At 38.8% G+C, this 15,929-nt stretch overlaps 1 protein-coding gene across 1 annotated transcript in view; it reads left to right on the top strand.

The window, feature by feature from the left end:
* The window catches only part of rasgrp3 (RAS guanyl releasing protein 3 (calcium and DAG-regulated)), a 40,611-nt gene that overhangs the window by 6,338 nt on the left and 18,344 nt on the right, over positions 1 to 15,929 (top strand). Inside the window, exons 3-5 of the mRNA XM_079634001.1 lie at positions 13,697 to 13,913; positions 14,547 to 14,649; positions 15,023 to 15,085. Coding sequence (XP_079490127.1) covers positions 13,844 to 13,913; positions 14,547 to 14,649; positions 15,023 to 15,085 — 236 coding nt within the window. The 5' untranslated portion in view covers positions 13,697 to 13,843. The remainder of the gene's footprint in view (positions 1 to 13,696; positions 13,914 to 14,546; positions 14,650 to 15,022; positions 15,086 to 15,929) is intronic.

Here is a 15,929-nt window from a genome sequence, read left to right on the forward strand (position 1 = left end):
TAACCCAAAGTTGTCAAAAGGTTGTCAGTGTTGTTCCTTTTTCAGTTGTATGCACGAATGCTGTACCTTCCAGTGCTGGAGACTACATGACTAAAAGTATGATACTACCTTTTTTGGTAGCATGAAAGTAGTTACACTGGTTTCAGACTAGTCTATTCGTAGCGTTCCTGTAGCTCAAACAGTAGAGCGCTGTGCTAGCAACCCCAAGGTTATGGTTATGATTGGGTTCAGAATGATGAATGTATACCATTGAATGCAATGTATGTCTCTTTGGATAAAAGCATCTTTCAAATGCATAGATGTAAAAATAAATGTTTAGCTTTTCCAGTTACAAACTACTTTTTTCAACAAGTTAGCACAGTAGCGTTATCACAGTTATGCTATATCATTGTTTTAATATCACATTGAAAATGAACAAGCTGTGGCAATAATTATGCATGCTATATCCTACATCTGTCGTGTAGTGAAAAATCCAGGTAACTGTAGTGAATCAGTTGGCTCAGTTGTAAACAAACGTCTCAGGTTTCGACTGTAACCCTTGTTTCCTAAGAAGGGATCGAGACGCTGCGTCATATGACGACACTTTAAGGAATGCCCTCATAGGGCTGGGCGATAAAACGATAACGATAATTATCGCGATATCATTTTTCTCGATAAAACGATATCAAGAGTTCGATAAATGTTCGATAATGTTTTATGTGCCAAAAGCGGAACGAAACTCATTTGAACCGTGCGCCACACGGACCGTTTATCCGCTCGGCTCAAAGTCCAAACGGCAGCGTGAGCTCACTAGAGCAGACGCGTTTACTCTGATCGGTCTCTGTCACGAGATCCAGTGAGAAGCGCTTGAATTCAGCGAAGAACACAAATGTCTCAGTGATTGAAACTAGTTTAAAGGCAGATGACGAACAGGAGAAACACTGTGCGCAGCGATACAGTCTGAAGGCTTTTCCTTCTACAAACTCCCATCATTTACCACGGATTTATTGTAACGTTAGCCTAGAAATATTAACTGCACCATGAAATGTGGGATATATACATATTGAATTATATTATTAATGTAGACAATGTATTAAAGGACTATTGGAATATAATTACAGTATTTAATAATGTATCTAGGCTACTGGTTTTCACACAAATACCATAGAAACCATAAAGTAATATTTTGCCATGATAGTGAGGTGCTGTAGGCTGTGCCTGTTTTTATCTGTGGTTATCATCATCCAAATGCATGATGCTGGATGACCAATTGTTAATTTGAATAAAACTCAAACAGTCATAATATTACATTTTACCAAATAAAAATTAGCACATGCAGAAACTAAGAAAAAAAATTTCTATTAAGATATTTATTTTGTTAAGGAAAAATGACAAATGTTTGAATGTTCTACCTCAAATTTGTGAAATGTTCACCTGTTTGGCAAGTGTTTGTCATGATATGTTCTGACAATAAAGAGTAGTTTAAAACCACAATTAACACTCTGGTTTCTTTTTGTCACACTAGTCCAATCTTGATTGCCGCTGCGTCATGACGTTGCATGAGATGTAGCACTCGCCAGCGGAATCGGGAAGTTATAAAAGGACGGCACACAAAGAGAGTAGCTTCTAAAAGATCGAAGCAAGTGGCTCTCAGGCATACGGAGGCTTGGCAAGGAGACACAGTGTCTCGTTCCCTTCTCAGGGAGCAAGGGTTACAGAGATGTTCCTTTTCGAGGGAACTCGCACTGCGTTGTATGACGAGAGCTAATACTCACTAAACCACGACAACCAATGCCTGACCTTGAGTGAACTGTCTAGGCACAGTTACTGTAAGACGAGAGCACCTGTGCACCCGCTGTTGAAGGAAAAATACAAATAAAATCTCATAAACGTATGCGGGGTAGCCAAGCCCGCATCATCACATATTTCTTGCAGGGAAACCCTGGAGAGAAGGGCCTTAGAAGACGCTATGCTTCTAGTGGAGTGAGCCCTTATGGCCAGAGGTGAAGGCATATTGTGCACCTGTTAGGCCAGAGAGATAGGCCGAATTATCCAATTGCTGATTGTTTGCTTAGAGACCGGGGATCCCTTCCTGTCCGACCCAAAGCACACTAACAGTTGGTCTGACTTCTCTCCTGTGTGGACACGTGTGGTGAAGGATGGAAGGCCTGGAGGATGGTAGAACGCACCACATTACAGGGCACTTTAGGCACGTAGCCCGGTCTAGGGTGAAGGACAGCTTTCATCCTCCCGGGAGCAAACTCTTAGCAGGGAGGAGAAATAGAAAGAACTTGGAGGTCCCGACTCTCTTAATGTAACCTTTAAAAGGAAAGCTACCTTGAGGGTGAGAAATTTCTCAGAAGCTGACTCGAGTGGCTCGAAGGGGGCCAGAGACAACCCTTCAATAACCGCTGCCAGATCCCAGGTTGGAACTCTGGCCTGAGTCGCTGGCCTCATCCTCCACGCTCCACGAAGGAACTTTTTTTTTACACAACCACAGCAGTATTTATCTTTGGTCAAAACCCTATTAATGCACTGACAGGATGATTCATGATTAAAATGCCAGAGACAACCCTTCAATAACCGCTGCCAGATCCCAGGTTGGAACTCTGGCCCGAGTCGCTGGCCTCATCCTCCACGCTCCACGAAGGAACTTTTTTTTTACACAACCACAGCAGTATTTATCTGGCAAAAAATATTGTGCCCCCGGCCTGGGAAAGCAGGTCCCTCTTCAGGGGAATCTCCCATGGAGGTCATGCCAGGAGTAATATGATGTCTGAGAACCATACACGGGCCGGCCAGAACGGGGCTTTCAAGAGTAATAATATAGTAATAATATGATTTCAGAGCCCTGAATACAGCCAGCATCTCCAGGCAATTTATGTGACAGAGACGGTTTTCTAGCGACAAGACGCTCCTAACACCGGGCCCTAGGACAGAAACTCTAGAGGCAACACTCTCTTTCTGTTGTTGGCGGTGAGAGGAGCTAGATGACGGCTGGGGCTGCTCCCTGCCAGCAGCCCGTCTAGACCGAGAGTGGCGAGGTAAATACTGCTTGAAAGTGGCTGACTGCTTCTTCGCCTCCTGGACCCCCCTTAACTGAGTCGCTGAAAAGCTCAGAAGGCGAGATCAGGGCATCTAGGAGGGTGTTCTATTCTTCTCCCAAATCCCCGATAAGTTCAGCCAAAGGTGTCTCTCCGTCATCACCAATCCATGGAGCGGCCGATGGCATGGGCCATCTCCTTAGTGACGCTGAGAGATAACTCCCCTCGCCCTCATCAAGGTCTTTTAAAATGTCGGTCCGAACCGCCAACATATAAGCTCTGCCCACCAAATCAGATGTAGTTGATCGGCAGGGTTTTATGGGCAGCGCCGGGGCTTTCAGGGATGATGCAACATCAGGTGAGAGATATCTCGCTAGAGGCTCTTCAACCTGCGTCATCATCCCATAACCATTCTCTTTAGCCCCTAAAATATTACTGTACTGAAGAACTGAAGGGCTAGATAGGCTACTTGCATAACTCATTATGCAAGTTGGGAAAGAAAGGTAAACCCCAGCGAGGAGGCTGTGACAAAGGCTGCAGGAAGCGCTCATCAAGTTTGCTTTTCTTATGCGCCTCCTGCCTCTCGCAAGGCCAGCTGATGTTTAATTTGGCCACCGGATGAGTCACAACCTCCATGAACTCCTCATAAGCGGGAAGATGGGGTGGCGAGTCCTCCATCTCTCCCACCTCGATGCTGAGCACATACACTTCCTCAGCAGACAGCTCAAGCGTCGGGCTCCCGCCCTGGGTGGAAGAAGCCACAGAGCCAGGAGCATCGGACCTGGCCTATGAGGACTAAGAAAGTGCCTCAACAGTCTCAAACCCCTCTGCCAGCTCTAACTGCAATCCCCATGTCCTGAGCTACCGCGCCACGGGGAACACGAGCCTGATCACACTCATCAAAGACGCCCAGGCGAGAACGGAGCACTCTGAGCAGTAACAGCTCACAACGATCACATGCTCCGCACCCAAACAGTGAACACAAAGCTTGTGTGTGTGTCCACCCGTGATATATCTGGGGCAGGGATGCACACACCGCTTAAACTGCTTGGGATCGCTCGCCATTCTTTTTATATATATGGGCTTAGAATAAACTCCTGACAAACAACACCAAATAGACAGACAGTTTACAGAGAGCACTTGCTGAAGAGAAGTTGCTCTTTGTTTGCCGGCGTCCTTTTATAACTTCCGCATTCTGCTGGCGCATGCTACGTCACATCCTACGTCGTGGTGGCGCACCAATTAAGATTGGACTAATGTTAAACACGTGCTTCAGGTGCTTACACGCTGAGGGGGTTCCCCAAAGTGTCGTCATACGACGCAGCGTGAGTTCTCTCAAAAGGGAACTTCTGCTTCAAATTATTCACTGATTAATTTCCCTGCAAAGGAATCCCGTGTGCAGCATTTTACGTCTTTTGGTTTGCAAAATACTTTGTAAATGCTTTTTGTTTTAGACGTGGTAATATAAATGAGGGTTTTTTGTTAGTGTTATTGTTTACAATTTAATGCTGTCACCCCAATTTAAATCCCCACTGTTTTTGCCAGATAAATACCGCTTTGTTTGTGTTTAAAAAAAAGACCTCATATTGCATCCTTAAATAGCTTTTGCATAGTTAGCAAACATTTTGTTTGTAGCAATTGTTGCTAAAAAGCTATTTTGACTGTTGATTAAAGGGATAGTTCTCCCAAAAATTCCATTATTTACTCATCCTCATGTTTTTCTAAGCTGGTATGACTTTTTGTCTTCTGGGGAACATCCAATATTATCAGAAATATTTCCGTGTTTTTTTCTTCTTCTTTCTATACAGTGGAAGTCAATCAATTGTCATTCAAGACTCAAGATTAAGTGATGACAGAATTATAATTTTTGGGTGAACTGTCATTTTTACATCTTTATATTATGAGTAGCTTGTAGTTTAGGAAAGTCGAGTTTCAAAGTAGCTTTGCAAACCATGCTACCTTCTTATCTTCATCTTTGGTCAAAACCCTATTAATGCACTGACAGGATGATTCATGATTAAAATTTTAAATGAAAGATGTAAATCTCAAAAGTACACAGGTTGGGACCCTGATTTGATTTGGAGCTGCTGGTGGTGTTGTGTTTTGGGTTTGCTGGGTTCATCTGAAGTAAATCAGGCTTTATAGAGCGACTGTCAGAGATAATCGGCTGTTGTCTCTGTGGGCTGAAGCTTTAGATGACTGTTTGATAATGAGGTTGCGGAGAGGTAACTCATTTACTGATTGCAGGTCTCTGGCATTGTGTGAATGGTTCATTCTAGCAAGACGGGTGTGAGTCTTTGTGTATGTGTTTCTGTGCATGAGAGCTTTTCTGTCTGCGTGTGTGAATGTGCTTGTTTGCATGCATCTATGCGTGTTCGTTTTTTCTTGTCTGAATTAGCAGTGGAAACTCTGAGAAAGCACTAAAATGTGTGAATATAATGTGTGACAGTCCTGGAACATCACAATGTCTTACTGAATATTACTGATCACACTGCTGTCTGAGAAGAGAGACAAATCAAATTCTTACTGTAGTTTTTGTGTTGGTCAGGTCAATAAATGTTTTGTAAGGGCCCTCTGTACATTTGAATTAAACTTGACAAGCATCCCACAAAAAATAATTTCTATTAAGTTCTAAAGCAATTCAAAATTTAATTGTCAGAATAATGGAGAGGATATAGACTGAAGAGGGCTCATGAGTTCATGTCCATTTCTTTCTTTTTTTTGTGTGAATTCTCATAATATACTCTTTACTTTTAAAACTTTGAAGAAAATAAGAAATGTTACTTGAGCAGCAAATCAGCATATAAGAATGATTTCTAAAGGATCACATGCCACTGAAAATATAAATCATCTCAAAGATTTAATTTGGTCCAATCACTCGAGTTTACTTACTGTAACTGAGCCAGTGATTGTTAATATTCAAATGAGGTACTTGTTGTAATCAAATGCTGCATCTGTTTTTAATGATTGTTTTTATTTTTATTTTTTATCTTTTTGTTATTTGTGATTAAATATGGGACAAAGCAGCAGTCTTGGATATACTTTCGGCCTTATTTTAAAACATGGTACGCTTGCCACCTTAAAAAAATTCACAATGAATATTCCTGGCCATTCATAGCCATACGTCATATTGAATAATGTACATTTAGATTATGATTGTTCAGAAATTTGGAAACTTTCTGGAATTTTTGTAACTTTCTCTCTGTGATTTCTTGTAATTTGTCTCCTGTACTATTAAAATAAATGGTAAAAGAATTAATGCTGTTTGTAAAAGAAATGCTTGCATTGAGGTGAAATGGCCCCCATCGTTCTTAAAGTGCCCCTGTTATGCTTTTTCAAATCATTAACAAAAAAGTCATTAACATTGAAATATGACTTTGGCAATTATGCTATGAGGCTAACGGAATATGACCTTTCATGTAGTGTGTAATATAGCTGTTTGTGAGTGTAAAACGTATGCAAAGTTTTAAAGATCAAAGTGCACAACAAATAAAGTATAATTGTCTCCTAAAAGAAAGAATCAATTCTGAACTGCCTAAACTAGTAATCAGTAATTCCATACTTCCTGTTACATACCTACGTAACATTGTAACTTTGACCCACCCTCAAACGCTGTAGTTGAAGTCAAGGCCTGGAAGAATTTGGTTTGTGTTATCAACATGTCAAGAAGAGCTATTTTTAGCTCTGCAAATCCACTTTGCTTGCACTTCAAAAGGATGAGGACACGCGCTGAAATTGATATGGAAAAACCGACGCCATCATCCCTTTACATATCGCTGTGTACAAGTGCTGAGGAAGCCTCTTGATCTGAAATTCAGATATGGTAATAGGTGTTTGGTTTCTGACACGCGCTGTAGACCAATCACAACAGACTGGGCCGTCTGACCAATCAGAGCAGAGTAGGCTCGCGGAAAGGAGGGTTTTAGAGAGACTGAATCTTCGAACGAACCGTTTTTTAGACTCTTTGAGAAGTAAAAAGTGTTTTTTGACCTTGGATGCATGTAAAACTAGGAGACCTCCAAAACAAAGTTAGGAACCTTTTAAACAGCATAATAGTGTCACTTTAAGTCCTATAAATGCGGGTGTGCTTGACCTCTCTTGAGGGTCATTGGGAGGAGTCTCGGCTTTGAACAGCTGCAGTCCAGTTCACTGAGAACCCAATGACTTCATCTCACTACACACACAGATGTAGAGGGCAGCTGTTTCTCTCTGGCTGCCAGAGACACAGACATCTGCTGCATCTGCTTTCACCCAGACATCCAGTCCTCCTTGTCATGCCTCTTTTCACATCATATTTATTATTTTTCTCACTTAAAGTTCTATTTTCTATTTATTTAAGTGGCAATCTGAAGTGAAAAACCATCTAACTGGTCCCAGTGCTGTACTATTAAAGAACTAATGCTATTGTTTTTTTTTTCGTTCTCCTTTTCACTTTAACATTCATTTTAAGTCTTTTCCATCTCATTTCTCACATCGCATCTCACTCTCTCATTATCTCTTTCTCACTCTTTCGCATTTGTATTCATCTTGTCCCATGTTCTGAGCCCTTCTGTCACTCTGATTGGCTGTGATGTTCTGTCATATGGCTGTCTGATGTGCGTTGGTGTTTACAAACAGGCGTGGAGGATAGTGTCAGTCAGCTGATCGCAGTCTGTTCTGCTAGAGAGGAGTCCTCTAGTCCTTATACCACAGCAGCTTTTGGAAGTTATAATTGACCCTTCAGGTTTGCACCGCTGTCCTTAATGTGAAGATTTAGGGTAAGTGAATGAGGGAAATGTGAGTCTTTGGTTCTTACGTGAGATTTATAAAAAGCATCTTCGATCTGCGCTCACTCTGTATGCCGTTGACATCATCATATTCATCACATTCAAGTTCTGAGTCCTTGCGTTTTCTCAATGACTAATTCTCTCGCTCTCTGTTTTGCTCTGATTTTTGAGAGCTTCTTCAGTGCTCCTGCATTTATGAGAATATCAAATGTTTTTTGGGTCTTCATCTATGGCAGTTTATTCCAGTCTTGTGCTATTAAAAGTAGCACTCCAGCTGTTCTTACCTTACATTTAAAGAGAGCATTAAATAGCCTAACTTGTTGATGTGTTGAGTTGAATTCAGAAGTTTGGGTGGGACATATTGGGTATTTTGTGCCCTTTTTAAAAAAAGTTGTCAGTTGGCTTTAGTTTCTTCATGGTCATAAACATAATTACAAGCTAGTAAGATGCAGGTGGTATTAGTGGGCGGGGCATTTTCATTCTAGAGAGCATTTGATTGGACAAAAATCTGTGTAGTGCAGGATGAGTCATCAATATTTTAGCACCATTTTTTAGACAAAGTAAGACTGTGATATATTTACATGATATGTTCAAATGTTTGAGGTCGATAAGATTGCATTTATTTGATCAAAAATACAGTAAAAACAGAAATATTGTGAAATAGAATCTATTTTGCAAAAACAAGACCAAAGCACGCACATCACCGGCAAAAAATGCTCAGGGTTGGGTGCTCGACAAAATAAATTATAAAAAACAGAAAAAAACGGCACACCAAGAGCATATAAGGAAGTATTCAGTCAGCTGAGAGTCGTTGTATGACTATGTCACAACAACGAGTGTCTTTTTAAAAAACCGAAGTCCTTTGAACATCGAGTTAACCGCTATATGCAATACTCACCGTTGGCAAAATACATAGAAGGCGTTTTATTTAAACATTGGCATATAGTGGACAGTGACCCTATTCTTAAAAAAAAAATGCTTTGAAAAACCACCTTGTGTAGTAAATAAGAGACCACCTAATCTCCGCAATATCTTGGTTCAAGCGGATTTAACCCCTCCCTCACATTTTTTAAATAAAGTGCCTTTTGGCAATTAAAGTTGCGGGCTTGCGGCAGCCGGCAACTGTCAACAATGTAATTTTACTTATAAAAACTCAAACTTTCAAACATCCTCATACTGCAAATTTTTTTTAAAGAAGAGGACCTATTTTGTGCTCAATTTCCAATGTGATTTACATGTTGGGTTGCCCCTGCAATCTTTGCTATGTGGGTAAAACTAGCAGACCTTTAAAAACCTGCATTTCTGAACATCGTTGGTCTATCAGAAACCAAGATCCCAAAAGTCCGGTAGCTCAGCACTTCAACACTCAGTTTCTACCTTACAATATGTAGCCAGGAATATAATTAGTCAAATATCTACGGCGTGGAGGGGACATTAATAATTGACTTTTAAAACGTGAGACCTTTAGGATTTACACATTAGATAGCACATAGGGGATTAAATGAAGGTTTTGATATTCGTCCGTTTCTTTAAGATTTTCTTTCTTGGATTTCCATGTTTATGCAGGTATCATGTTTATTCTGAATAAATGTGCATGTTTAAAATTTGACTTTCACATTTAGTTTCTTGTATTTTTCTTTTGCCTTTGTGTTCCATGACTTTTTCTTTTGTGTGCATGTGTCATGTGATCCTTGATTAATCACCTGTGAGTATAAAGGCTTGTTTGGTAAAGACTTTCAACTGTCCGACGAAGAGCCTGCGTGCTCGAAACGTAACCCGTGTGTGTGTTTTTTTGCATATTTTGGAGCCTTGGTGTGCCAACTTTTTTCCTGTTTTTTATACTTTCTAAATTTTAAAATGTAATTTATACTTGTTATTCCTCTTCGATAAATAAATGTCAAATAATAATACTTGTGATGACAAAGCTGAAAACCTGTGATTTTCAGCATCATTACTCCAGTGTCTTCAGTGTCACATGATCTTTCAGAAATCATACAAATATGCTGATTTGGTGCACAAGTAAAATTTCTTATTATTATCAATGTTGAAAACAGATAGCTGCTTAATATTTTTGTGGAAACCGTGATACATTTTTACTCTGGATTCCTTTATGAATAGAAAGGTTTTCAATGCATCTTTGGTGAATAAAATCTTAATTTATTAAAAAAATACTTTATAACTTCTGAAAAATAGTGTATATGAAAAAAAATAATAATAATTGAGTGCGTCTTCTCTATTTTGCCCGAACTAAACCAATTTGTTCATACTGGCATCCCACAGGGGTCAGTATTGGGTCCCTTACTTTTTAGTATGTATATCTATCCACTTGGTCTACTATTAAGATCACTTGACCTTAACTATCACTTTTATGCTGATGATACGTAGATTTATTTCCATTCAAGACCGGGTCAGCAAGTGGACGTTGTGCATCTTTCAAACTGTATTGCTGAGATCAAGATCTGGATGTCTAACAATTTTCTGTCTTTAAATGCCTCTAAAACAGAAGTTATGCTCCTTGGCTCTCCTCATCAACTGCAAAAGGCCACTCATACTCTGTCTGTTGATGGTGTAACCTTGGTATTCTAAAGCAAATTAAAAAATCTTGGTGTCATAGTTGATGCCACACTGTCATTTGAGCCTTTTGTGCTGAATACGGTTCAGACATCCTTTTATCACCTCAGAAATATAGCACATTTACGTCCTATGTTGTCCTTCTCAGTTGCTGAGAGGTTGATAAACTCTTTTGTCTTTTCACGTGTTGACTACTGTAATGGTCTTCTAGCTGGGGTATCTAAATCATCAATTGACAAACTGCAATATCTACAAAATTTGGCTGCTAGAGTATCAGGGCTAGGGATCATATTACCCCTGTCTTGGAGTCTTTGCACTGGCTACCTGTCAGATACCGTATTGATTTTAAAATCCTTATGTTGGCATATAAGGCTTTGCATAATCTGGCACCTCACTACTTGTCTGATCTATTAATGCCTTACACACCATGTAGTAATCTGCGTTCCTCTCAGAGTGGTCTCTTGGTTGTTCCCAAGACATGGCTTCGTTCTAGGGGTGATAGAGCATTTTCTTCCTATGCTCCTAAGCTTTGGAATTCTCTCCCGGCCGACATCAGGGAAGCAAATACATTAGTGACTTTTAAATCTCTTCTCAAAACATTTAATTTTAGCCTTGCTTTTACTTGATTATTCATTGTATTTGTTTATTTTTGTATTTAAAGTGTGTAGTTTTTTTTCTGTTGTTTGCCTGTAAAGAGCTTTGAGAAAGCAACTTTTAAAGACGCTATATAAAATTAATTTATTATTATTATTGTTTAGTGATTGTTAGAACGAAGGAAAAATATGCATTTGAATGTAGTAAAACACAAACCTGAAAAGTTCAAAATCTATTTTAAAGGCATTTCACAGAATATACGGAATAATTCAGAAGGAAAAAAAAGTCTAATCAAATATTGACTCAGGTTTGCAGTTTAAGGGATACTCATGTTGAAGAAGAATATGATATGGGAAACATTTGAGGAACACAAGAGAGATTCAGTTCTCTTTGCAGAGAGTGTAATTTCGAAATCAAAATGTATTATCAGTTTTTTTTTTAATAGTAATGAATGTCAAATCCCTAATAACTAACATCATGTTTATGCAGTTTATAATTGCATCGAGCTTGAGTTATAAATATCTCATATTTGGCATCATGTAATGGTTGTGTAACTGATGGCTCTGTATGTGCTGGTCTGGATGAGGCGAGTCAGGACAGGTTCCAGACGTCAGCACTCAAACTCACAGATGTGAGGGGTGAAAATTAGATCGAGATATTTATAACCACAGCGCTGGTCCCTTCATCTCTGTAGTCAGAGATCTCTTTTGGATGCAGGTGTACTTTAAAAGGCATTTCATGTGGATCAGGGTGGAAATGTCTGATGTTTTTTGCAGTTATTTTGCACGTTTCATGTCGATTCCATCATCTGAAGTCATACTTCCTTTCACCCCCTCACTTACTGGGGTCATTTATGACATCATGAGAGGCCATCACCAAGACAACAGCAATGAATTCCGAACAGAGTTATTGACAGTAGCGCGAGTACCTCACTTGCCATCGAATCTCACACATGACTCGTCACACAGACTTTGAAGTTATACTTCAAAGATTAGGATGCCAACTAAAGGTCCCACAAGATTAATCTGACCCTTCTCCCATCACAGCTGGTTAACCTCTGTGTACATTTGTTGTTCTTCTTGTTATGGCTGAAGCTGATTTCCAGCGTTTGTATTTTGAAGGTTAATTTGTTGTTGATCTTTTAGATTGCTGCTTTTCTGATCTTCGCTGCAATAAAAATAAACACAAATCTAAAATTAATCTATTAGCTATTTGTGCACAGGAACACACACTTACCCTGCCCGTTTTGATTACATAGATAAATGATACAGGAAAAAAACACACGTCATCCGGAAACGTGATGTGCACATCACAACAAAAGACGAAAATAAACCAAAACAACCCAAGAGAGGAGAAAGGTTTATTGGCAGTGTGAAGGGCTAGTTATCCTTTATGTGTGGATACGAGCAGTTCATAAGCACTTATGAGTTAAGACACTATTATGTTACGTAAGTCTAATCAGGTAGTGTACGTCCAGCTCTGTTGGCCAGAATGATGTCATGCCATCTGTGTGGAATCGTGATCTGTGATGGAGCGTCACGCAAACTGTTCTCCCGCGAGAGAGATTAAATATTGATAGCTACCATAGGGAGTTCATAGAAGAAGAAGGCAGTCAAACAATTCAACCTTAACACTGGTCTGTCTGCTGCTGTCGTATAGAGAGAAGGTTAGTGTCAAAGGAAAGAAATACAGATGGCACTTTATGGTATCATTCCCACAAATCACACAAAACAAATTTGGTTTGTTTGATTGTTTGTTTTTCGTGGGCTGTTAAACATGTTAGATGAACTTTTTTCTAAAATGAAACATGAACCTAGCAAGTATAGTAGCTAGTTTTAAAACAATAAAATGTCTGTATCCCCCCTTAAAAATTGTAATTTTGGTCTTCCCATCCTTCTCAATTCAACAATTAAAATCTAACATGTCGTCATTTTGCTCTAATCTGTTGGATTGATATATGATTGTTTTTTAAGTATCATTAGTTTAATTGTTGATACCTAATATTCAAAAAATGTTATGCACAACCTTGTTAATGCAATAAATAAATAAACATGATGGGACGACAAAAAAAAATCTCTTTACATTTTCTTCATTTGATTTTTTTGACTGCATTCATCAAACTTTGGCATTCAACCCTGATATCCAAGTTATTGCAAGACTTCATTTTTTTATTTAAAATTGAATTCAATTTATTATATAAAATATTTTATTTAAGTTAATCTATACCTACACACCCAAACTATCTCGCTTTTACTAAGTGATATATTAATTTAGACTAAATTCTGAATTATAATATATATATACCGATATAATATATATTTAATATAATTTTTTTTTTTAATCTTTTTTTTCATGTTTGTTTGGAAATGTAGCAAAAATAGCATGCCTCATATAGAACTAATGGAAAATTAAATGAATCATATTAAGTTTGACCACCTGAGGTTGATGATCAACATTTTCTAAGGGTTACACACTTCCTTCCACTGGTGATCTGTTGAAAAAAAGTTTTTAAAAAACGAGTTCACGTCAGAGTTTTCAGACCTGTTTGGTTCTGCATTCGTAGAAAGTGTGAAAAAGACAAAGATTGGTCTTACAAACTCCAAAGCAAGAGGTGATTACTGAGCAGCATTAGTTCATTCACTATAAAGCCCCTTGGTGTAAGCATGTGAAAGGCTTCATAAAATATTTCTGTAACTTTTTTCTTTCTTCAAATTATTGACAGTGTTTTGTTTGTTTCTGCAGTGAGGCACAGTCAACCATTGTTCTGCTGAGCACATTGAGCACATTTAAGGGAGAGGAGACGTGGAAGAGAGGAGAAGAGAGAGAGAGAGGGAGGCCTTGATGGCAGAGAGCTGGATGTCCCAGTGAGGTCAGGTCGGACGGGAGGTCATGGGGTCGTTTACGCTGGGGAAGGCTGCTTCCCTGGAGCTACTGCTGGACGCCTGCATTCATGCGTTTGGTGAGTGAACACTAAAATAGCAAAACGATCATTTTGTCCATTATTTGTCCACATCCTCTCTGTTAAGTGCATCAAGATTTGCTCTGTTACTAGATCTTACGTTTATTCAAATTCATGATAGTATTATTCACCGTAATTCGCCACTGTTATATGTCACAGCTGATCATGCCATTATGGGTTACTTTGATTGTGTATGATTATTGACCTGTTTGCTTAATCACAGACAGTGGCTGATTACTATACATGCAATGAATGAACATATTAATGACTCAAATTGATCATTGTCATAGTTTTTTCTTATTAACTGCCATCACTCCTTATATTATTAATTACTGCTTACCTAATTCTTGTTGATTCTTGTTATTAAACTGTCATTGATTTTTTACTGATATCTTTAATTAGATCTTTATATCTAATTTCTCATATTTATATATATCATACTGTATCTCGTATCATATCTGTTTTTGACCTATTTCTAAATCTGCTATATTCAAATGTGTTCCTCTCTTTCTCTAGTACTCACATTTTATTTTTAATATATATATATATATATATATATATATATAAAATGATTATATCTATATTTATTATAATATGTATCCCTCTTTCTGTGACTGTCTCTCTCTGTTATAGATGATGAAGGAGAGCTGCATGAAAATCAGCTTCCTCGAACCCTTCTGCTGATGCATCGCTGGTATGTGTCCTCCACTGAGCTCGCTGGGAAACTTCTGATTATATATCCTGTGGCAGACCAGTATGAGCGTGTGTGATGTTTGATCACTGTGTAGATATCTGTTTTGTGTGTGTGCTGCTAGATCTCTCAGTAGATACCAAGAGGCATCTCTAAGGAAATGATGCCAGTCCAAGCTTTTCTTAGTCATACTTTCAATTCGTTTAAAACCCAAGAAACCTCTTTTTGTGAAATATTTGACATGAAAGTGTGCGTCAGTTATCTTTTCTTGTAAATAAATGGCACTTGAATGAATGTTATTGTAATGCAATGCCATTCATTCATTCTTTGCATAGCTGTATAGCTCTGTGTGCATATACTGTGCATGTACATCCATTCATTCTCCAGCATGTTTTAACTCTCCTTGACTCTCTATCACGTATCGTGACTGTCGGGGAGATGACTGCCAGCGGACACGACTGAAGATCTGTTATTTAATGAGGTAAATAAAAACAGCTTCCGTTTAACAAGATAAACAACCCCTTTATTCCCCATGAGTTTCCTCTTCAGAACGATTTAAGGTGTTTATTTGCATTGCTAAGCAACAACCCCGTGGCAGAACATGTTGTGAAGAGGCTATTATTTAGTGTTTTCGTTTTTTGTTATTCCCCTTCTGTTCTTCCTCTTTTTCTCCGGAGTCTGCGTGACTGTCGCCTGCGCTCAGCATGAAGAGTGATGATGTCAACAGGACAGGCATCGCTCTTAAAGATGGACGTTTGTCCACAGTGGACATTTTGTGTTTTAGCGCACAGCAAAGAATGAATCAGCGTTTCGTGCATCCATTGTTCACGGAGCACATCTCCTCAGGCCACCTTTCTTTTCCTCTCTATTCACATCTGCCTGCCTGTTTTCATATCTATCGCTCAGCTTCACCAAAACCAGGATTTGTTTTGAGAATAGACAGTGTATCATCTGGGAATCAAAATCGAATTCATTTCTGGGAATAAACAAGGTTTTTAAACAGGTTTTATAATTTTGAAAACTTTTAGACAAATAAATGTAAAATTAATAAGGATATTTAAGATTTCTGCACTATTTCTAGGTCACTAGTAAATTGCATTGACCATGTGCACAACATTTTCTCTCGGTCATGCTGGAGATCATCGAGATTTACACAAACTTGTGTAGTTAATGCAGCTCATCGTTAAAGCAAAAATGGGAAAAACAAATACCAAGACAATTCGAAATGCATGTAATGTATGAGTTCGGCTTTCAAATAGTTATACTAATATATAATACGTACCAAGTTCTGGCATGAAACTCTAGATGGCGCAGGGCTGATAGGT

This window comes from Phoxinus phoxinus (genome assembly GCF_949152265.1).
Source record: "Phoxinus phoxinus genome assembly, chromosome: 13".
NCBI lineage: Eukaryota > Metazoa > Chordata > Actinopteri > Cypriniformes > Leuciscidae > Phoxinus > Phoxinus phoxinus.